This window comes from Miniopterus natalensis, chromosome X (assembly GCF_054644295.1).
Source record: "Miniopterus natalensis isolate mMinNat1 chromosome X, mMinNat1.hap1, whole genome shotgun sequence".
Lineage (NCBI taxonomy): Eukaryota > Metazoa > Chordata > Mammalia > Chiroptera > Miniopteridae > Miniopterus > Miniopterus natalensis.
Genome location: NC_142103.1, coordinates 75,565,089 through 75,589,386, shown reverse-complemented (window position 1 = coordinate 75,589,386; position 24,298 = coordinate 75,565,089). Strand labels below are relative to the sequence as shown.

Here is a 24,298-nt window from a genome sequence, read left to right as displayed (position 1 = left end):
GAACATCTGGAAACATCTCCACTCTCCCCCAGGGACGGGAGACTGCCACCTCTGCTTCTGTAAACTTTGCACAGACCTTTACAGCCTAGTTCCAAAGACTATATGCTCAAGGACACTCACACTCAGAAGTTTACTACCCATGAACAACGTCCCCCGTCCCCACCTTCTGTGGAACAGCCCACTGTACGGAATAGACGCTAAGATGGCGTCCCTTAAAGACGGAACCCTGGGCGCAGCCATGTTCCTCGCCCGACAACATCACTCATGGACAAAGTCTGGGCGGATCCATAACTGCACCTGGTTCAGAGTGAGTAGACCACGGCCTCACAGCCCTTATGATCATGTGCGAAACCAACAGCCACAGAAGGGGCAGTGGCAGGGGTGATGACAGAAAACGATAGTGGCCCGCATAGGACGTTTAAGTCTTGGTGGCGCGCTGCACTAAATCGAGTGCTCCAGGGTTTGTGGCTTGACCGTCACTGAGGTGATGGCTTTGTTGGCATTTGGGAATGATACACTGTCAGTTAGTGGGGACAATTGACGAGGAATTAAAAAATATAGTAAATGGGAGTCTATGCAGGTCAGGGACCAGGGATGGGGGTTTCTGGGGTTGTTAGTTTTTAGACTCCTTGCTGTGTCTTGTTGTCAAGCCTTAATAATTAATAAATAGTGTGTCTGTTTAGATTGGTCCTTCATCAGTCTTCCCAGAGGTTTGCTTAATTTTGTTAACCTTTCCAGAGAACCAGTTTTTGGCCTTGTTGATCCTCTCTACTATACCTTTGTTTTCTATTTCCTTAATTTCTGCTCTAACCTGTACTAGTTTCTCTTTACCTAACTTCTTAAATTAGATGTTAATTCATTAATGTTCAGCCTTTTTGTGTGTGAAAAAACATTTAAGAACATGAATTTCCCTTTAAGAGTCTCTTTAGCTAAAATTTCATATGCACTATCTTATTATTGAGCTTTGTGTTTAATTTTTCTTCTTTAATTTATTCTTTGCATTGTAATTCAAAGCATTATAATATAATGACATTTCTATTAAGCCTTCTTATCCAGGGATATGGTATGTCTGCGTGACTTATATTTGTAAATTTTTTAAAACTTTTTTAATCGTATAGGTCCAGTTGCTTAAAAAGTTTATTTTATATATTTCTTGCTATCATTACTAATAGGGTTTCCCCATTTTCATTTTATCATTGTTATAGAGGAAAGACCATCTGCTCTTATAATTTTAGCTTGTATCCAGCCCCTTATGAAATTACCCAATGAATTCTAATAGACTTTAGTTGGTTTCTATGTATAAAATTATACCTTTGGCAAAGAAAGCTGCATTTTCATTTCTTTGCAATATTTATTCTGATTGTTTCATCTTCTATTGTGTGAGCCAAAGCCAGAAAAACAATTTTGAATCTTATCAGACATCCTTATCTTTTTGCTAATTTTAATAACAATAGCTTCATCATTTTACTTTTTAGCATAATATTCCATGACTATGTTTTCAAATGAGTTTTGTGATATTTAAGTAATTTACTTCTTCCCTAATTATAGTTTGAGTTTTTATTAGTAATGACTGCTGATTTGTGTCAAATGCTTTTTTGGTGTAAGTTAATAGTACCATGTTTTCCCCACCCCCAATTTGTTGATTTTTTTTTTTTTTATATCTTTATTGATTTCAGAGACAGGAAGGGAGAGGGAGAGAGAGTTGAAACATCAATGATGAGAGAGTTGTCATTGATGGGCTGCCTCCAGCACGTCTCCGACTGGGGATCAAGCCCGCAACCTGGGCACGTGCCCTGACCAGGAATTGAACCGTGATCTCCTGGATCCTAGGTCGATGCTCAAACGCTGAGCCACGCCAGCTGGGCTGTTTGAATCTTCTTTATATCTTATATGTTTATTCCTGAGACCTGCTTGTTGAAACATTTTTGTAATGACTGATTCAAAATCTTTGTTGGATAATTATCTCTGTTACCTCATTCTTGGTACTTTTTTTTCCATTCAGCTTGAGATTTTTCTGGCTCTTGATATGACTGATTCTCAATTGAAACCTAGACTTTTTTTGGTATTATGTTATCAGAATCTGATTCTTATTTAAACCTATTTTAGCTAGTTTCCTCTTGGGAAGATAGAGCACCATTTCATTACTTCCAGGTTGGGGAGGGAGTCCAGGTTTCCCATTTAGCTTCCTTGGACACTCTAGTAGGGAGCTCCTCATTACTTCTGGGCAGGGATGGAATTCTAGCTTTCCACTATGTCTCCCCTGATTCTTCCATGGGTGGGAGGAGTAGTGGTGCCTAAGTACTGCTTCCCATTACTCCACTGACACCATGTGAGGGTGGGGGCTTTCTGCTTCTTGGCAGTGGTGAGAGTCCTAACTTCAGTAGGCCTCCTCTGACACTACTACAGCAGGATGGAGGATGGATGCCTCATTACTACTGATTTGGGGTGAAAGTCCAGGCTCCCCATGGTTTCTCCACTGCCAGCACTGAGCAAGGAGCCTCATTACTGAACAGAATGGATGAGCCTTAGCTTCACCACTTGGTCTTTTCTGATATCACGCCAGAGTTGTAGAGGATGTAGCAAGCGCCTTATTATAGCCAGACAAGAGTGGAAGTGTATGCTCCTCATTTGGTTTTTGCTGATGGGATGGAGTTGAGACCCACAGCTTTTTCCATGATGCTTGGCTGGAGTAAGGTGGTTATTATTTAAAAGTTTTCTGTTTTGCTAGGTTGTTCATTTTCTTGTCCTTTGACTAGAGAAAGGAGGCTTTCTTAGAGCTGTTTTTGTCTGTGTCCACTGGCATTTTTGGATTTCCACTTTCTCCAGCACCTAGTCTGGAATATCTGAAGTAAAAAGCTAACTCAAGGGATTCATTGCTATGTTGTTTCTCAGCTCCTGAGGTCTGTTGCTTGTCTGCTTTCTCTCCAACTGGCGGAGGAGGAGGAGGAGTCTTCTTGTTGTTGTTGTTCTCCTCCTTTCTTTCTTTCTTTCTTTCTTTCTTTCTTTCTTTCTTTCTTTCTTTCTTTCTTTCTTTCTTTCTTTCTTTCTTTCTTTCTTTCTTTCTTTCTTTCTTTCTTTCTTTCTTTCTTTCTTTCTTTCTTTCTTTCTTTCTTTCTTCTTCTCCTTCTCCTTCTCCTTCTCCTTCTCCTTCTCCTTCTTCCTTCTTCCTTCTTCCTTCTTCCTTCTTCCTTCTTCCTTCTTCCTTCTTTCTTCTTTCTTCTTTCTTCTTCTTCTTCTTCATATACTATCACTTTTAGCTGTACTTAGCAGGAAGAACAGGGAAAAGTACATTTACTTGGCCCTGGCTGGGGAGCTCAGTTGGTTAGAGTGTCATCCCAATACGCACGCCAAGGTTGCAGGTTTGATCCCTGGTCAGGGCACATATAAGAGTCAGTCAATGAATGCATCAATATGTGGAACAACAAATCAGTATTTCTCTCTCTCTCCCTCCCTCTCTCTCTCTAACAATCAATTTTTAAAAAGTACATTTACTCAATTTTTCTTGAAGTAGAGGTCAGCTTACTTTTTCTTAAGAGAAAAAGAATACAGAGCTCATTTTCAGTCCAGATTAAAATTACAGAACTTTTTACTTTTTTGATATTAAACTTAGGTATATTTTTTTGGTTAATAACATTGACATAATATTTTCTTGGTTTATCCTATAATTTACAAAGTAATAGAATGATAAAGTAAAACTAATAAGAATGATTGCCTTCTTTTAGGAAAAGAAACATTGGGAGTGTTACATAAATATTTCCCCATGTCCAGAAATAATTTTCTATGTGATTGTAATGGTTATGTAGCATTCCATAATTTGCAATGGCAGTAGGTTTTCATTATAATTGTCAATTTGATGGTGAAATTCTTCGATTTATTTTTTATGCACATCCATGGTTATCTGCTAAAGATATTTTTCTAGAAATTGAATTTTTGTGTTACAGAAGAGGGGTCACTAAAGTGTAAGGAATTCGGGGGATGACAATGAAAAGTCTTCCTTTTCACGCTGTGCATGGTAATACTATTTGGAGGCTGATGATTCTGACCATGCACAGCAACTTTCTCCTTATCATCAGTGCTCTACCCCTCCCCAACTCTTCCCAGATCTTCCAAAGATGAGTTAGAAATGTCCACATTCCCTGTTAATTTTTAAAATGTTTTTATTGATTTTATTTTATTTTTTTTAAATATATGTTTTTTTATTTCAGAGAAAAGGAGAGGGAGAGAGAAACATCAATGATGAGAGAGAATCATTGATCTGCTGCCTCCTGCACGCCCCTTGCTAAGGATCGAACCTGCAACCATGGCATGTACCCTGACTGGGAATCAAACCGTGATCTCCTGGATCCTAGGTCGATGCTCAACTGCTGAGCCACTCCGGCTGGGCTGTTTTTATTGATTTTAGAGAGGGAAAGGAAGGCGATTGGTTGGGCTGTTTTTATTGATTTTAGAGAGAGGGAGAGAGAAAGAAAAACATTGATGAGAGAGAAATATCAATTAGCTGTCTCTTGCACGCTCTCCTGCTGGGGCTCAAGCCTGCAACCTGGGCATGTGCTCCGACAGGGAATCGAAGCAGTGACCTCTCTGTGCACCTACTAAGGCTAGTTTTTTTAAAATTTACTTGTTGCCTTTGTTTTCCTGTGGTTTTAAGAAGCTTCTATGTGTAAATAGATAAATGTTAGGATAAAAGGAAGTAAAAAGAAGAAAATATCAACACAAGTTTTAGAAGATAGGCATGCTGGTCAACAAACCTAACAGCTAGAAACTTTGAAGTCTGGATTTATCGCAGTCAGACACATGAATTACAATGCCCCCACAGAAAAATCAATAATTCCTCTATAGTAAAGATTTCTTGATACTTGAGGGTCAACAAATCTTTTGGTAGATTTTAATATGGATAATGGAAACAATATCTTGAATTACAACCTTGTCATAAATGCTATTATAGGTCTGTGGCTATTTTTCTTTTTGAAAAGATTTTTCATTCAATGTTTAAGTAAGATTAAATACTACAAGATTTTGCTTGCTGTTGATGAGTGATAAGAAAAAAGAGAAATATAAATATCATCTGATTGGTTAATTAAAATGCATTTGACCCAGAGTTAAATTACTGTGATATACCAGTTACTTTGTGTGGGCTTAAGAGTTTTAGAGCAAAATACCTCTAAACAAAACTTACCATCTGAGAGCTGAGTACATGGATAATGGGTACATGAAATACTGCATAAGAAAGCTGATGGAGGAAAGTTGTGTCAGACTTTAGATTCTTTAGGCTTCTAACAGTTGGTTGCCATATGCAGGGATTTTGCAGCCATTTAGTTGTTTTATCTCTTGACTTTTCTGAGTTAGACAGTTTTAACCTATACCCACTAAGCAAGATTAAAGAAACACTTTACAATATAGATAAGTTAGGAAACCTAAAGCAGTCATACCTCCCCATTAGAGTTTTAGTTGAATTAAATCATAAGAGAAACAATGATTACTGCACATATTGTACTAGTCTCATTACATCTTTTGAGTAGAGTTTGCATTCCAAGAGTTTTCATCTTCACCATCATCTTGAGTCCTTAATCTACCTTCCCTTCCTTTTGAAGTCTTCCTCATGCTTTTCCACCACTTTTCTGGCTGGTTCTCTTTATTTCTAAGTTGCTAGATGGTGCACAACGTGAGTGTTCTGATGATATCAAAGAAGTCTGTGCAGGAGGAGCATTATGAAATAAGAAATTGCTAAGCAATATCCAGATGACAAGGCACATATATAGTACTGTTCTCAACATGTCCATATGGTTCCACTGGAAGAGTGTACCATGGATGTAGTTTGTCTTCCTGCTTGTGCAGCAGGCTGCCATGCTTTTTCTCCAGCATGTGCAGGGAACTGGTTTGTAAAGGAAGAACTATCAGGAAGGTTTCTCTTGCATAAATTCCCTCTTAAATTCTATTTCTTCCTGTTTTCAGTAAAGCAGCAGCTTTGGCACTTTCTACTTTTGCCTTTGTCTTTGGAAACAAGTAGCACTCTCTGCCTGGTACAGTGCAACCTGCTGTTTTATATGTCCTTAAACTGCCTTGTCTTCTGCCTTTTCTGTTTCTTTTCTCTCCTTACATTCTGTCAACATTTCTTGCTTTTTTTAAATATCCAACATTTCTTTTCCAATTCTCCTCCTCAGTTTCCTTCTTAATCTCTTTGTTCTTTTACTTTTCTTTCTTCAAGTGTTTTAGTTAATTTTTTCACTCTGACAGTGAGGTTCTGGGTATGTCTCTTATTTAAACATTGATTAGGCTTCTGAGAAGGAGTAACATGTCCTGAACTTTCTCTTCCTGTTTCAGTATATGACTTTGTAGAAGTGTTATAGGGTTCAAATGAGGGATAAAAACAAGCTAAACTTTCTGACTGGTTCCCATTTGCAGCTGATGTTTCAACTTCTAGTGAGTGTATCTTTTGGTATTGATTTTAACAGCAACAGAACTTTTTGAGGATGCTTCTGTCACTTTGTCATCTTCCCAACCTGCAGCCACCTGTGTAGACTGCTCATCACCACCTGCCGTGAACACCATGAAGACCAAGTTGTGTAGATTGCTCATCATCACCTGCCATGAACACCATGAAGACCATGTTGTGTAGCTTGCTCATCATCACCTGCCATGAACACCATGAAGACCATATTGTGTAGATTGCTCATCATCACCTGCCATGAACACCATGAAGACCATGCTGTGATGGCGACCTGAGTGGTGCTCAGGAACCACAGCATCACTCCCCTCTCCTCTGCTGTCTGTTATAAGGACACTTGTCATTGGATTTAGGGTCCACTCAGGTAATTCAGGATATCTCCATTCAAGACCCTTAACTACATATGCAAAGATCCTTTCCCCAAATAAGGTAACATTCACAGAGTCCGGGTGTTAGCATATGGGCATATTTTTTAGGGGGCCAACATTCAACCCTTTACAGCCCATCCTCTGGTCTCCAAATTCATGTCCGTCCCATGTACAAAATAAATTCACCACATCTCAACATCCCCCAAACCTATTATAGCATCGACTCTAAGTCCAAAATTTCATCTAAGTATCAGCAGCTCAAAAAGCCCTAGATCTTATTATTTAAACCATCTAAGTCAGGTATGGATGGATTTAGACTGGGTATAATCTATCCTGGGGCAAACTTTCTTTCCTTCTGTGAATCTGTGAAACTAGGAAACAAGTTATCTGTTTCCAGGATACAACGGTGGATCAGGCATAAGATAGACATTCCCATTCCAAAGGGAGAAACTGGAAGGAATCAAGGGGTCACTGGTCTCAAGCAAGTTTGAAATTCAGCGTGGCAATTCCATTAGCTTTCAAGGTGTCTGAGGGTGGAACACCAGTGTAGTGACCACTGTAATGAGAGAGTTTCTTGAGACCAAAAAATGATACAGGCAGCTCCATAGATTATAACATAATGTGTTGTAAGTTTCTTACAGGAATAGGATTGGAGTGGACAGGCAACTCAGCAATCTGTGCAGATATTCTTTGCTATTGCTGTTACACTACATTTTTTATAGTATAGCTTAGGTATTAATGATTGACAAGACAAAGGGACGAAGAATGTAGTATGTATCAGGAACCATACCTCCTGGTGGTCTTGTGACAGATGATTGTTTAGAATTGATGCTAACACTAGTTTGATATTTACCTCGGTTGTCGTACCATTCTGGCCATTACCGACAAGAATCTTTACAGCTACACTGTGTAGGTTTAAGAAACATAGGTCATCATTAACTATAAGGCTTTGGTATGCTGGTTAAGAACAGTGAGGTTGGTCAGAGTTCATAGCATGAAAAACTTGAATAGAAAAGAAATCAGGAACACAAAGATGGAGTTAGTTTTGTTTACAGCTATATCTGTACACAGGGTCTGAAAATAACTCTTTGTGGCTTAATGCTCTGCCTCTGGGCCTGTCATGGCTCCATCTTTTGGACCTGTGGCAACACTTTCAACCCCTCTACTGCCTAGTGCCCCTTTGGCCTCTACCTCTGGGCCTGCATCGCTACCCTCTGAATCTACCCTTGAAGTCATTCTTCTTTTGTTTTGCAAGGTAGCATGTGTTTACAGCTAGGTAGCTCCATAAGACGGTTTCCTACCTGTAAAATTTTAGAATCCTGACAGCCTTCTCTTATTTTGTCCTGTATCTGTCCCTTTCAGTTCAAGCTTGCAGTGTTTCTGCACATATAACATTCTCAAAAGCCTTGTGGCTCTCCAGTATAGGTCCCCATTAGGCAAGAGATCTTTACTGGATAATCCCATCTCTATTCTAGATGGTTCAGTGGGTCCATGAGTCACATACCTAATCTCTTCAGAAAAAGATGATCTAGCCACACTCTTGGCTTTCTCTCCATAGCACTAGTTCCTAACAGTGAATTTTCTAATTTTAGCATTCTTTACAATATGGGTAGGCCAAGAATATCCCAAATCATCAAGTGTTGGTTCCTTTTTCCTTAATAGTTCCTTAAGTAATATATTTCTTTTATCTCACCTTTTACTATAAACAGCAAGACAAAACCAGGCTACACTTTGAATACTTTGCTTGAAAATCTCTCAGCTAAATGTCCAAGTTCATTCCTTATAAGCTCTGTTTTCCACACAACTGTAGAACACAATTCTGTCCAGTGTTCTGCCACTATATAACAAGGATAGTCTTTCCTCCAGTTTCCAATAACATGTTCCCTATTTTCATCTGAAATCTCACCTTAGAAGCACCTTTAACGTTCATATTTCTATTAACATTCTGTTCATTATGATACACATATTCTCGAAGATGATAGAAGCTGTCTACTGTCTTTCTCACTTCCTTTTGAGCCCTCTGCAGCAGTGCTTTTAATGTCCATATTTCTTCCAATAGTCTCTTCAAGGCAATCTAGGCTTTTTCTGTCACAGCCTGAAAATTCTTCCATATGCTATACATTATCCCAAGCTAAAATCACTTCCACATTTTTAGGTATTTATTACAGTAGTACCTGATATCTCAATGAAATCTGTGTTAGTTTCCAGGTCTGCCATAACTAATGACCAAAATCTTGGCTTTAAACAACAAAAATTTATGTTCTTATAGTTCTGGAGGCCAGAAGTCTGAAATCAAGGTATTGGCAGAGCCATGGTCCTTCTGAAGGCTCTAGGGGAGAATCCTTCCTTGCCTCTTCTAGCCTCTAGTGGTTCAGAGTGTTCTTTGGTTTGTGACTGCATCACTACTTGTGGTTTCAGGCATCTACTGGGGGTCTTGGAACATGCATGTGGATAAAGGGTGGGGAAGTACTGTATATATAGCCCATTGGTAACAGCTAAGTAAACTGCTTATCTTCATAGTATTTGTTTCCATATTTGTTTCCTTCCATCAATGTACCAACAGGATTTGCCCTGAAGAACATTTGTATATAGGGCGGATGCTGCTGTGGCCACTGACCTTCTGCAGTTCGTGCTTCAGGACCTGCAGGAACTCCATCTTGTCCCGCAAGTCTAATTGAGTCTTCAGAAGGCCATTCCATCATTCTATCAAGCCAGCTGCTTCAGGATGGTGGGGAACATGGTAAGATAAGTGAATTCCTTGAGCTTGGACTCATCGTTGCACTTTGCACTTCATTTACTGCGAAGTGAGTTTCTTGATCAGAAGCAATGTTGTGCGGAATACTATGATGGTGGATACGGCATCCTGTAAGGCCACAGATGGCATTTTTGGCAGAAGCATTGAGTGCAAGGAAGGCAAGTCCATATACAGAGTAACTGTCTATTCCAGTAAGAACAATGTGCCACCCCTTCCATGGTGGAAGCTGTCCAATAGAATCAACCTGGCTGATCACCCTGGGGAATGGTGCCATATCAGGGACTCAGTGTTGTTCTTTGCTGCTGGCAAGTTAGGCACGCTGCTGTAACCAGGTCAGCCTTGGTGACTGGAATTCCATGTTGTTAAATCCATACATAACTTCCATCCCTGTCACCATAGTCATTTTGGTCATGAGCCTACTGGGCTCCCATCTTTGTTAGTATAAGTTCCAAACACTTTGAGAATCAGGTTTGATTGTGAATCATAAGGGTCCAAAGACATCAAGAGAGCTATTGCTGTTTGCAGTTCAGACATAGCTTACTTTCTTTCAGGGCCTTATTCAAATACGGCCTTCTTTTAGGTAGTTTTATGGAGAGGAGCTAGCAATATTCACAGATGTGGAATATGCATCTTACAAAAATTAAAGGCACCTGATCAGGTACTGTTTCTTGCTTAGTACCAGTGGTAGGCAAGAACAACAGTTTATTTTTTGTCGTCTGTGGAGTGTCATGGAGGCTCCTTCCCAGGGTATTCCTAAGAATTTCTCTTCTCCTCTCCTTGGGCCCTTAGATTTTTATTGGATTTATCAGCTGCCTTCTGTTGAGCATGTATGTCACTATTGCATTTACATCAGTCTAGCTTGAGCTTCAGTATCTGATATCATCAATGAAGTCTATTATTATATTTTGGACCTGCATCAAGTCCAAATCTCTTCTAACCAAATTATGACAGTTGAATTATGACAGCTGGTGAATTAAAATAATACGTTGCCCGGCCGGGTGTGGCTCAGCGGTTGAGCGTTGACCTAGGATCCAGGCGATCGGGGTTCAATTCCCAGTCAGGGCACATGCCCGGGTTGCAGGCTCGATCCCCAATCGGGGGCGTGCAGGAATCAGCCGATCAGTGACTCTCTCATCATTGATGTTTCTATCTCTCTTTCCCTCTCCCTTCCTCTCTCTGAAATCAATAAAGATATATTTTAAAAAAATAATATAAAAAATAATACTTTGACAGTGCTGTAAATGTAAATTGGGATCCTTCCCATGTGAAAGCAAATGGCAGTTGACTATTTTCCAGTATGTGAGAGAGAGAAAAGCATTGCAGAACCAGTCTCCTTTAGCTTCCTGTATTTTCAGTGTTGAACCATATTAGGAACTACTGATGCTATTAAGTGCTACTAATTTATTTAAACTTTGTTAGTCTTCCTGAGCCATCCATTTTTTTCATGGGCCACATAAGGCTATTCTAAGAGAATTTATTGGACCAACACTCTACCTTCTGATATCATTAATTAAAATGGTAATCTCTTTTTGTCCACCATGTATTCTATACTGCTTTAAAATAAAAACTTATATGGTCTTGCGCATTTCTAAAGATTCTCATTTATCATGTGCAATTCATATGGACCAAAAGGTGAACTTATATTTCTTCTGTTTTACAATGCCAGATAGAAGTGTTTCCCAGTCAGACATATCCAAGTCAGTAATATATTTAGATGAAGAAGATGTAAGTACTTCACATAAAATCCACTCGAACATTCCTATTTTCATCCTAATTTTCACCTTAATTCCATCAATTGTTCTATCTCTATATCCTACCAATCTAACTATGGCCCTTATTAGGACTTCATTAATAGATTTTGGAATCACAGTATATTATTTTTCTGTGTCAAAGAGTCACAGAAAAGTTTCTTCTTTATTCCCTGGCCATTTTGCCCACACATGCTCATATGGCCTTGGGTTCCCAGCTGGGTGTTGAGCCTGGCTGGAGACCAAGATAAACCCTGAGTCTATACTCATAATAAATGAATGAATGAGAGAAAAGGGAAAGCTTTTCCTTAATGTCTAATGACAATTACTAATGTGGAAAGAATGATAGAATTTGAAAAATAACCATTGTAGCAATAATTGAATCAAGAAATAATCATTGGTGGGTGTCAAAGCTATTGGTTGAAAGTTTAATGAGGAATGAAATAGTTATGTAATCTCAATTTATGTCTCCACAGATTACTCATTAATTACATAGGGAAAATTGGAAATTTTACAATGGAGAAATCTGATAGACACTACCTTAACTGAATGATGAGAGAAAAAAAATTTTCATTTGGAAATTCCTTATAATCTTACCTTCTGGAGATCATATTAGGCTTAACAGTTCAGTAAACATCCTTCTGGAATGTTGAAGCTGTTTTGGATATGACTGTCCAATTGTTCCAGAGATATTTGTTGAGAAGAATATCCTTTCCTCACTGAATATCCTTGACACCTTTCTCAGACAGCAATTGACCATATATGTATGGGTCTATTTCTAAACTATATTTTGTCTCACATATCTATCTTGACAAAAATACTGCAGCATAAGTCTTGAAATTAGGTAATGCACATCTTTTCCCTTTTTTTCAAAATTGTGTTGGCTATTCTAGGTCCTTTTTATTTTCATATGAATTTTATGATCAGCTTGTCGATTTTTAAAATATATATCTATTGATTTCAAAGAGAGGAAGGGGGAGAGAGAGAGAGAGAGAGAGAGATAGAAACATCAGTGATGAGAGACTCACTGATCAGCTGCCTCCTGCACGCCCCCCACCAGGGATCGGCCTGCAATTCGGGCATGTGCCCTGACCGGGAATCAAACTGGGATCTCCTGGATCTCAGGTCGATGCTCAACCTCTAAGCCATGCCGGCCAGGCAGCTTGTCAATTTTTAATTCTTAAATTTCTTTATTGATTGTGATCAATGTTGTTTGTAAAATTTTTATTTTAAGGAAGCTACTGAGACTGTTTTTTTGTGAATGTTCCATGTGTACTTGAGAAAAAGTATATTCTGTATGATCCAAGTGTAGTGTCCAACACACACACACACACACACACACACACACACTAAAAGTTCCACAGTATTAATTATGTTGTTTAAGTTTTTTATATCGTTACTCATTTTTTTTGGTCCACTTAATCTGTTTAATTCTGTGAATGGTATGTTAAAAGTCTCCCATTAGAGGATGTTTCTATTTCTTCTTGCCTTTCTGCAGGTTTTGGTTTATACAGGCTTTTGCTGTACTACTTTGTGCATAGGTATTCACAAGTGTCTGTATTGTTATATCTTCATTGCTTTCAACATTACAAAGTATGATATAATTGCTTTTGTCTGATATAACTGCTTTTGGATGTTACTTTGTCTGGTATCAGGATTTTCACCCCTGCTTCTATATTGTTTTCATTTGGTAAATCTTTGTCCATTTCTTTAATTTTAGACTTTTTGAATGACTGTGTTTTAAGCATTCTCTTGTATATATAGCATTGTGTTGGGTTCTGCTTTATGAGGCAATGTGAACACTTTTTTCTTTTAATAGGTGAAGTAGGCCCATACACATTTATTTGTATTACTGTTTGGTAATATAAATAATACAAATATGTTTGGTTTCAATTATTTCATTTTAAATTATGTTGTAATTACTTTGTGTATTTGTTATGTTTACTCTGTTTCCTTCTCTCTTGAGTGTTTTCTTTAAATTTTTTTGGTAACCAAGAAGGTTTATATTTTTATGCTGGGGAATACCTTTGAGTTAATACTTTTTTTCTTTCTTTTTATTTACTTATTTACTTATCAAAATTGTATATATTTACCGGTTGCCCTGTTTCCCTCAAGATTGAGGAATGAACAAATGGGGGAATTGTAACCGAGTGAAATGCATGGCCTCTGTGAATCCATCTTGTTCCAGCCTGCTTTGTTCCCATGGCCTTCAGGTTAATAGCTTCTGTTTAGTCTTGCATACAGACATGCTAATCATTAGACAAATTCTGCCCGTGGCTTGAGCTTTACAAAAACAGCCCCTCTATTTCCCCTTCCCTTGACAGAAGGGAAGCCTGAAGTTTGTACTTTTTTTTTTTTTTTTTTCTAGTAGAGAAAATAGTAGAAAAAATTGTAGTCTATACTTTTTTAAGATGGATTTGAGGTATCACTAGGGTGCCCATCTTCTTGGCTGGCATCTTCTTGATTCAATAAACCTTTCCTTACTCCCCTCCCCAAATTGTATATATTTAAGGTATACAACATGATGATGTGTATACATAGTGCCATGATGACTGTTGTCAAGCTAATTAACATATCTCCTCACATAGTTACCCTTTTTTTTGATGGATGAGTGCACCTGAAATATACTCTCAGCGTATTTCCATTGTTCAACACAGTATTATTAAGTATGGTCATCATGCCTGTACATTACATCTCTAGACTTATTCATTCTATGTAACTGTAACTTTGTCCTTTTTGACCAACATCTCCCTATTTCCCCCACACTGGGTAACCACCATTCTACCCTCTGCTTTTATAAGTTTGACTTATTCTTTAGGCCCCACATATAAGTGGAACCTTATAGTGTTTGTCTTTCTCTGTCTCATTTATTTCACTTAGCATAATGCCCTCAAGGTATATCCATATTGTTGCAAATGGCAGGATTTCTTTCTTTCTCATGGCTGAATAATAATCTATTGTATATATACCACATCTTTTTTATCCATTTATCTTTCAACAGACACTTAGGTTATTTCCATGTCTTGGCTGTTGTGAATAATGCTCCAGTGAACTACCTGCTAATAATGCTAATAATGCTCCAGAATCACTATCTCTTCAGTATAGTGATTTCATTTTCTTTGGTTATTTACCCAGAAGTAGGATTTCTGAATAATATGGTAGTTCTATTTTTATTTTTATTTTTTTAATTTAAAAAAAAAATCTTTATTGATTTCTGAGAGAGGAAAGGAGAGGGAGAGAGAGATAGAAACATCAATGATGAGAGAGTCATTGATCGAGCCCACAACTGGGCATGTGCCCTGACTGTTAATCGAACCCTGATCGCCTGGATCCTAGGTCAACGCTGAACCGCTGAGCCACGCCTGGCCGGGCTCTATTTTTAATTTATTGAGGAACTTCCATATGTTTTCCATAATGGCTGTATCAATTGACTTTTTTCTTATTAATCTTTTATCATCTAATTTGTCTCTCAGCTAGTCAATGATCTTATTCAGCTTTCCCCTTTTTCTTTCTCTTCTCCCATTTTTTTAATTGCAGTTTTTCTACTTTTTCAGAACACTTAATGTTTATATGTTATCCTTCAATCATGACCCCAACCTTATTTTAGTCTTAGCTTTACGGTTAAATGTATGACATGCTCATTGTCAGTTCTTTTGCCAAAATTTTTGCATTCATCATTTTTGGTTGGATGAAGGTCATTGTTTAGCATCATGCTGTGCAATAGAACTTTCTGCAATAATGGGAATGTTTTGTGTCTATAATGTCTAGTACTGTAACTAGCCACATGGGGAAATGTGCCTAATCTGACCAAGGAACTGAATTTTAAATTTTATCCCATTTTAATTCATCAAAATGTAAACTTAAATGGCCACATGTGGCTAATGGCTACCATATTGGACAACACAGCTCTAATAAATTCCTTAGGAAGGGCACACATGTTCTGGCACATTCCCAACTGTTTTTCTAAAAGCCTTGATACTTGAAGTGTATCTTGGCTGGATACAATTTTCTTTGCTTATACTTGCTCTCCTTAAGTTTCTTGAAAATGTTGTTCTACTATTGCTTTGCTTTGTATGTTGTTTTTGAGAAATTGATGCCATTCTAATTCTTTGCCTTGTAAGTTATTTCATCCTTTTGCCTGGAGGCCCTGAGGAATTTAATAGTTTTTAATAAAGCTATTAAATTCTAATAGTTTTATTAGTATATGTCTCAGAGTTTATTGTTCCAGGTCAAATTTTTGGTACCCATTGGGTCCTTTAATTGTGTTGAGGTTTGTTTTATGATCCAGGATATGGTCTAGCTTGAATATTCCATGTGTACTTGAAGAAACTGTTAATATCTTTATTTTTGAGTGGAAAGTTTTGCAAAGTCAATTGGTTGATCAAAGGTATTCAGTTTTTCTATATCTTTTTTGATTTTCTGTCTGTCAGTTCCTTTTATTACTAAGAAGTGTTGAAAGTTGGAAGCTATAATTGTAGATTTGCCCATTTCTCCTTTTGGTTCTTTCAGTTTTGCTTCATGTATTTTGAAGCTCTATTATTAAGGCAATCTTCCCCACACTCCTGCTCCCAGGGATCCTCCTTCTTGGTCCTCTGGCTGGCTTTATTTTCTCTACTTTGGTATTCACTTTCTGCAACCAAGCTTTGTCCTTGGGGCTAAGTGGTGGGAGGTTAGAAAAAGGCAATGGGGATCTTTCCCACACTCTTCAGAACACTATTCCTCTGTGTGGGGAGCCGGCGGGACTCCCCCCGGGAGGACCCGCCGGGCGAGGTGCTGCCCAGGGAGAAAGACCCGGGAGGCCCGCTTGCCCTAGTGCCATCAAGAGAGAAATCTCTGAGGCATTGACCCGAGTGGTGGGCAGCGGTGCTAGCACTCGCCCTGCTCCCCCCGCTCCCCCTCCATCCGAGGGACAGGGAACGGTTTGCATTCAGTGTCCCAGCTATCAATTTGCAGAGACCCATGCAACGGTATCAGTGGAAAATGCTTCCCCAGGGAGATGTGGATGAGTTAGTGGCCCCAGGCACAGAGGAGCTGCCTGGGTGAGCTGCAGAGGTGCCCTCCTGCTCCCTGACCCAGTCCTTGAGGCACCAAAGCAACACTAGATTCTAGAAAGGCTAATTAGGAAGCTGGCCCCGGCCTGAAGGGTTAAAGGATAGTTAAGCCACATACAAAGCCAAGGACTCTATCCTCCCCAAAAGTTCCCATTAGAAGCCGAGATAAGGATACTTTCCAAGGCCTGAGCTCCTGCAGGAGGCAGGGTGTTTACTCTGAAAAGGCATTCGTAGGGCCTTGGAGGAATTACTTAGTATCGGGCTAAGGGAAGAAATGTCGGGCAGGGTGCTATTCAGCACAATCAACAGTGCCTGTATATATTGAGCGGAGAAAATAAACTCGGGGCTGGCAGCTGGCAACAGGAATGAGCTGCAGCCCTCCCGATCCCATCCTGTCTCTTGTCTTTCTTTTCCAATCCTCACCCCCTCAATCAGGTTCCCGTTCGACTGCCGGCAGGCTCCGGCACCTCTGGCCAAAGGAAAGGATTCCTCTCCCTTAGAGTTTGAGGCACCTACTGCTGCACGGTTGCAGCTTTGGCACTGGGGCTTATTTTGGGGAAGGGCTGCATGAGAAAAAAAGGATTTCTCCTATTTTCTCTGGCCCACAGGAGCCCTCCTTCAATCTTCATGTCATATTGGTGTCCCCACTGACTCTCTTCTTGGTGCTTCTTTCAAGCTCTGTGTTCTCTCTTAGCCATCCATTTATTCTTGCGGCTTCAGCTAGTACTAAAATGCTATTGCTTGCCAGTTCTTGATCTATCTCATTCTCTCCTGAGCTCCAGAATCACTTGCCAGTTGGACATCTCTATTAGTATGTACCACAAATAGTCCAGCTCAAGTCCAAGATCTATCTCAGTTTCCCCTTTTGCCAACCCGTGTTCTCTCCTGTCTTGCTAATCTCAATACATGGCACTATACGGCACTAGCCTCAACCCAGCTGTTCATGCTGTTATCTTAGGAGTAATGTTGTCTCCCTTTCTCTCACTCAACACTACTTTTGTATAATTTATAAATAGAAATATATTGTGGAAAGGTCAGAAAATATTCTGATGGTGTAAGGAGTCAAGTATTTTGGAGACTGATCTATAGAAAAAAAAGTTGACAATTCCTCCACTATCTGGCCCCAAATGTCTCTATAGCTCAGTGAATTTCAACCTTTATCATCTCATGGCACATAAACTAATTACTAAAATTCTGCGGTACATCAAAAAAATATTTTTTGCTAATCTGGCAAAAGTAATAGATATAATTTTGATTCATTCACACTGGACAGCTATTGTTGTGTTGGCTGTTGTCTTTTTGTTTATTTACTTGACAATCTAAAGGAAAAGAGGTCAGTGCCTCTGACTAAATAGTCAGGTACTTATTACATATTTTAAAAATTCTTGTGGCACACCAGTTGAAAATTGTTGCTATAGCCCTTTATCTCATCACAGCCTAAAGCACTATTTTCCTGTCATACTATGCTATATGTAGTTTTATAGCTCACCATGTGTGTTTTGTGTCTTCCTGACCTTTCTTATGGTATTGCCCCATATTCATGAGGGAAATGATACTCTTATTTAAGGATTCAAAGTGCTGCCTCCCCCAGTGAAGTTCAATCTGATAACGCAAAGTGGAATCTAGTTCTCTCCCTCAGAAAGCCTATAGCACCCTGTACAGGTCCAGCATACCTCCTGTAACACCTCATCACAGGGATGTGTTCATGTACAAGTATCCTTACTGGGGTATGAGCTCTTTGAGAGCAGGCACTCCTTCTCTTTTCTTTTTGTTTCCCCAGTAACTGGGACAGGTCCAAGTACACAGTGTTAACTCAGTATTAAGTGGTTTTTTCTTCATGAATTGATAAAGTAACATAGAAGCAGGGCTGCTCTGGACCACCCCAAAGTATAATATCAAGCAAGATAGAGTCATGTGTCTAGTGTAGTTTTTCTAGTCAATTCTCAATGGTGCTTTATTGAGAGAATTAGCTCCCAAACGTCTTTTCCATGTGTCCCATTCTGATCATTGCAGATTGTTGTTACAGGGATTTGTGTCTTTTGAGGACGTGGCTGTGGATTTTACCCAACAGGAGTGGCACAGACTGGACCCTGCTCAGAGGACCATGCACAAGGATGTGATGCTGGAGAACTACAGCAACTTGGCATCTGTGGGTGAGAAATATTGTCCGTGTAACTCCTGGTAGCATGTGTTTCCTATTTTGGTTGCTGTAATGTGTACAGCCTTTGTAGAGTTTAATGATACTTTAGTTTTAGATTTAAAGGTCACAGCTGATTGATCAGTTTGGGGCACCAGGGAGAATGTGTGTGTTCTCACTTCCCCCAATGAAAGGTTTAAATGGGCCCCCTTCCTTGTGCAGCTCATGAAGATGCACCTTCCTCCTCCATCAGAGGCCCTAAAGCTCAGACAACTTGGCCCACGTCCTGTGCCATTTCCCATTAACAGGCCTCTGCGTGGCCAAACCAGAGATGATCTTCAAATTGGAGCGAGGGGAAGAGCTGTGGATATTAGAGGAGGAATCCTCAGGCCATGGTTACCCAGGTGAGCAAACAAGAACTAGATATATGGATAAGAGGGGAGATAAGAGCCCATGAATTCAGGTCTAAGGTTATCTTTCAGCAGTATTTTTCAGGAATCTTTCTTTAGAGGTCCTTGTTCTTTGAAAATGACTGGAAGACAGAGGTCTGTATGCTTCAAATGCCTAAATCACACATCCCAATATCATGCTCACACTTAAGTGCTCTCTCCTATTTTATCTTGATTTTTATGTTTATTTACCACTCTTGTCTATCCCTGCCTGCTACATTTTAGACATTTATCCTTAGCCAGTCTCTCTCTCTTTAATATTCTCAATGCCTTCCTTCTCTCCATTACCTTGGATGCCTTCTGTTGTAAGCACTCAATTATTCATGAGTGTCAACTATATGTTGGTCATGTTCTAGGTGTGGGGATCCGGCAGTGAATAAACTAATATCTCTGTTCTCCTGGAGCTTGCAATTCTACATGAGGGAAAGAGACCAGAAGCAAACAAATGCATAATGTTTGTAGTGAAAAGAAAACCAATGCAAGATAAGAAGGATAGACAATGATGGGGTGTATGCTTTTAGGGAATGTGGTCAGGGAAGACTTTTTGGTGAGGTTAACATCATTGCACCAACATCAGTGAAGTGAGAGAGATGGAGCCATGTAGATTTTGAATATTCTGGGCACAGAGATCAGTAAATGGCAAGCCAAGTCTGAGTGATATTTTCTAGTAATAGCAAAGAGACCAGTGTGGCTTAAGCATGGGTGGTGAGAGTGTTAAGAGGCGATATCAGAAAGTTAGCTGGGAGCCAAATTATGTAGAGTTTTATAGGCTGTGTTAAACACTTTAATTTTATACTGTGGCAGGGAAAGCCATGGCTGGGTTTTGAGTGAAAGAGTGATACGATCTGATTTGTTTTAAAAGGATCTCTCTCACTGCTGTGTGGCAAGAATTCTGTTGGGAATAATGCCTTGAGGCATGATAATGACCTTCTTCAGCATCAGAAGATTCAAACTTTGGATCCAACTATTGAATATAATGGATATGAGACAGTCTTCTACAAGAAAACGGGCTTTGTGGAACATAAAAGGACACACACAGGAGATAAAAACTTTGAATGTCATGAATGTGGAAAAACTTACTGCAGGAAATCAAACCTTATTGAACATCTGAGAATACACACAGGGGAGAGACCCTATAAATGTAATGACTGTGCAAAAACATTTAGTGCAAGATCATACCTCATTGCTCATCATAAAACTCACACAGGGGAGAAGCCCTTTGAATGTAGTGAATGTGGGAAATCTTTTGGTAGGAAGTCACAACTCATTCTACATCAGAGAATACACACAGGAGAGCGACCCTATGAATGTAATGAATGTAGGAAAACCTTTTCTGAGAAGGCAACCCTCACAATTCATCAGAGAACTCACACAGGGGAGAAACCCTATGAGTGTAGTGAATGTGGGAGAAAATTTCGCGTTAAGATATCCCTTACCCAACACCAGAGAACTCACACCGGGGAGAAACCCTATAAATGTGGTGACTGTGGAAAAAATTTCCGTGCAAAGAAATCTCTAAATCAACACCAGAGAACTCACACAGGCGAGAAACCCTATAAATGTGAGGAATGTGGGAAATTCTTTAGAATGAAGACGACTCTCAATAATCATCAGAGAACTCACACAGGTGAAAAACCCTATCAGTGTAATGAATGTGGGAAATCTTTCAGGGTGCACTCATCTCTTGGGATACATCAGCGAATTCACACAGGAGAGAAACCTTATGAATGTAGTAAATGTGGTAATGCCTTCTATGTTAAAGCACGCCTCATTGAACATCAGAGAATGCATTCAGGAGAGAAACCCTATGAATGTAGTGAATGTGGAAAAATCTTTAGTATGAAGAAATCCCTTTGTCAACACCAGAAAACTCACACAGGAGAGAAACCTTATGAATGTAGTGAATGTGGAAATGCCTTTTATTTGAAAGTACGCCTCGTTGAACATCAGCGAATTCACACAGGAGAGAGACCCTTTGAATGTCAAGAATGTGGGAAAGCTTTCTGCCGTAAGGCTCATCTCACAGAACATCAGAGAACTCACATAGGTCGGCACTTGCCTTATGCTATGGAGAAAGCTTCCCCGTGAAGACTCCCCTCACCATTTGAGCAAGCCCTTTGGACCGTCTGATCACCAGGTCACACAGAATGCACCTATAACAATTTGGCTCCTACACTGGTGTGAAAGTATGTGCCAATCCCCTTAGGGGATAGCTAGTTTTTATTTTGTTTGAATTTCCCTAATTAGTGGTGAGGTTGAACATCTTCCTCTCTGCTGATTGCCTATTTGGGTTTTTCTTCTGTGCATTGACTATTCAAATCCTTTTGCTCACTGTTTTCTATGGGCAGTTTATCTTTTACCTCTTGGTTTAAATGTTGTTTTTTAAAATATATGAGGATATAAAAATTCTTTTTCAGTCATGTGTGTTGCAAAGATCTTCTCCCAGACTGTGGCTGGTTCTTTAATTTAGTTAACTCTTTTCTTCTGTTCAGATTTTATGTTGTAATATTGTCAGTTTCGAGGTGATAATACTCTTCTATGCTTTCCTCCAAAGTTAAAGTTTTCCTTTCAACATTTAGAATTTTTATCTACCCTGAGTTTTTAAAAATGTATGAATTCTGCAATATATAATGCTATATTGCTTTTAAAAACTTTAATATATGTTATCACACTATGTCTAAACTTCTACAGCTTGCTTTTTAAATGAAATGCTTTCTTTCCAAGATCTATTCATGCTGATAAACATAGGTCTAGTTTATTCATTTATGTCTCCATTTCCCTAGTGAAAGTCATTTGTATTGTTTCTGTGTTCACTGTCTAAATCTAGAAGTGGAATTGACAGGTCATAGGGTGTAGGCAGTGTCCCACTTATTAAGCTATTGTGCACCAGCTCCAAGCCTGCCCTCCTATACTGTGCTTTGTGATGCTGGGGCCATGACTCTACAAAATACATTTCTGTCTTGCCAGATGCTCCCTGTTGGGCCTCCCTATTCATGTGTGTCTCAGGCTAGCATTGCTTCTTCACTGGAGCAGTAGCAGTTCCTCAGAGTAGCAGCAGTTTAATCCAGTTTGCAGTTTTCCAGCATTCACACAACCTATGGTACCCCAGCCCCCTAGAGACCTTAGCAGCAACTGGCTGGTGCCACCTCCTTAGAGGTATGAGTCCCAGCCACATGAGACCTCCTCCTCCAACCTTCTAATTTAAAAAAAAAAAAATCTTTATTGATTTCAGAGAGGAGAGAGGAAGGGAGAGAGAAAGATAGAAACATCAATGATGAGAGAGCTGTCATTGATCAGCTGCCTCCTGCACTCCCCTGACTGGGGCTCTAGCCCACAACCCAGCAGTCGAACCTCGATCTCCTGGATCCTCGGTTGATGCTTAACCGCTGAACCACACCCGGCCAGGAAAAAGCTAACCTTTTAATAGAAACTTTGCTCATATACATGTATGTACATATATATTTCAAAATATAATAACGTATACTAGGGGTTTACATATATGCTTATATGTAATATATATGTATGTATAAACATACACATACACAACTCCCAGAAACATTTCTGCTTTATACATTCATTTTGTTTACCCCCATATGCACCACCTTGGTTGCTCTTTATTCCTTTCTGCATTCCTTCCAAGATCGTTTTCTTCTTTGCCTGAAATAATACCCTTTAGAGTTTTCTTTAGTGGAGGTGCTTTAGTGGCAAACCTCAACTTTGAGTATGTTTTCTATTTTGCATTATTTGATAAGCAAAAGCAGATCTTTTATCTCTAATATTTGGTGACACTATACCATAGTAAATTGATGCTAAATTAAATACCTTTTTTGCTTTTCCCCCTGAATGTTCCATAATGATTATGATGACCCAGAATATTTGAATTAATTATTAGATGCCCCAAATACAGCATACACTTGAATATACATATTACACTTTCTGCATTTTGTATACAGCATGCCCTCACCCCAATCTACTAAGTACTAATTAAATTTATTGCCTTGGTCTGTTTGGCTCAGTGATTAGAGCGTCAGCCTGCAAACTGAAGGGTCCCGGGTTCAGTTCCGGCCAAGGGCACGTACCTTGGTTGCAGGCTCGATCCCTGGCCCTGGTTGGGGCTCATGCAGGAGGCAATCAGTCGATGTGTCTCTCTCACATCCATGTTCCCCCCCCCCCCCGAAAAGCAATGGAAAAAATATTCTCAGGTGAAGATTAAGAAAATAAAGTAAATTTATCCATGCCATCTCATCAGTTCTTTCAATCTCCATCCCATCCACTTAAAACATTAAATTTGATGTTTTTTGTTTTGTTTTTTGCAGAACTCAGAGAAACGTTTTACTTAACATTCAGATGGAAAGATGCATAGGGCAAGGTATGGGGAAAGGATATGGAACTTTCATGTCCTCTAAGTACACCTTTCTTCCCAAATCTCTATATGTTCACTGTCTTTGAAGTTCTCCAAAGCCTACCTTGTTGGGTGCTTATGAAGGTTTCATAATGCTGATTAAATCAGTGGACATTGGTGATTAAACTTAATCTCCAGCCCCACTCCCCTCCCAGGAGTTCTTTATTTTTCGGAATTCAATGGGGTGACATTGGTTAATACAATTATATAGGTTTCAGGTGTACAATTCTATAATACACCCTCTGTATATTGCATTGTGTGTTCACCACCCCAAGTCAAGTCTTCTTCTATCATAATTTATCTCCCCTATAACCTCCTCTACCTCCCCCATTTCCCTTTCCCTCTAGTAATAACCATACTGTTGTCGGGGTCTACGAGTAGGGTTTTTTTGGTTAATCCTCACCCGAGGATATTTTTTCCATTGATTTTTAGAGAGAGTGGAAGAGAGGAGAGGGAAGGAGAGAGAGAGAAAAAAAACAACATTGATGTGAGAGACACATTGATTGGTTGCCTCTTGTACAAGCCCTGACCAAGACTGGGGATTGAACCTGCAACCCCGGTATGTGCCCTTGACTGGAAGTTGAACCCTTTTGTTCATGGGTCAATGCTCTAACCACTGAGCAACACTGGCCAAGGCTATGAGTGTTTCCTCCCCTTAATTCCTTTACCTTTTTCATCCAGCCTCGAAACCAACCACCCCCTCGACAGCTGTCAGTCTGTTCCCTATCTATGAGTCTGTTTCTATTTTGTTTGTTTGTTTTGTTTATTAGATTCCACATATGAGTGAAATCATGTGGTATTTGTCTTTCTCTGACTTATTTCACTTAGCATAATGCTCTCCAGGTTCATCCATGCTGTTGCAAAGGGTAAGATTTCCTTCTTTTTTATGGCCAAATTTGATGTTTTAAAATTATTATGGAAAATGTCAAACATAAATAAAAGT

General features: G+C 39.4%; 1 protein-coding gene and 1 pseudogene across 5 annotated transcripts; one reads left to right on the top strand and one right to left on the bottom strand.

Annotated features, from left to right (window-relative positions):
• The first annotated feature begins 262 nt into the window (after positions 1-262).
• On the top strand, positions 263-21,880 carry ZNF157 (zinc finger protein 157). Of its 5 annotated transcripts, none has more exons than XM_016218498.2 (6): positions 263-307; positions 6,453-6,809; positions 9,377-9,553; positions 18,439-18,520; positions 18,813-18,908; positions 19,816-21,880. In XM_016218498.2, the coding sequence occupies exons 3-6, from the start codon at positions 9,539-9,541 to the stop codon at positions 21,039-21,041; spliced, it is 1,419 nt and encodes a 472-aa protein (XP_016073984.2). In that variant the 5' UTR covers positions 263-307; positions 6,453-6,809; positions 9,377-9,538; the 3' UTR covers positions 21,042-21,880. The 5 variants fall into 5 exon arrangements, with proteins under 5 accessions (XP_016073984.2, XP_016073980.2, XP_016073985.2 ...); XM_016218494.2 differs by having other exon boundaries at positions 18,394-18,520; XM_016218499.2 differs by having other exon boundaries at positions 18,381-18,520.
• LOC148090580 (UBX domain-containing protein 4 pseudogene) lies at positions 5,503-9,469 on the bottom strand (annotated as a pseudogene).
• Positions 21,881-24,298: the final 2,418 nt, after the last annotated feature.

Coding starts and splice junctions, on each gene's coding strand:
- ZNF157 (XM_016218494.2), top strand. Junction 18,521..18,812: donor CAGCAACTTGGCATCTGTGG/GTGAGAAATATT, acceptor TCCCATTAACAG/GCCTCTGCGTGGCCAAACCA. Junction 18,909..19,815: donor CTCAGGCCATGGTTACCCAG/GTGAGCAAACAA, acceptor TTGTTTTAAAAG/GATCTCTCTCACTGCTGTGT.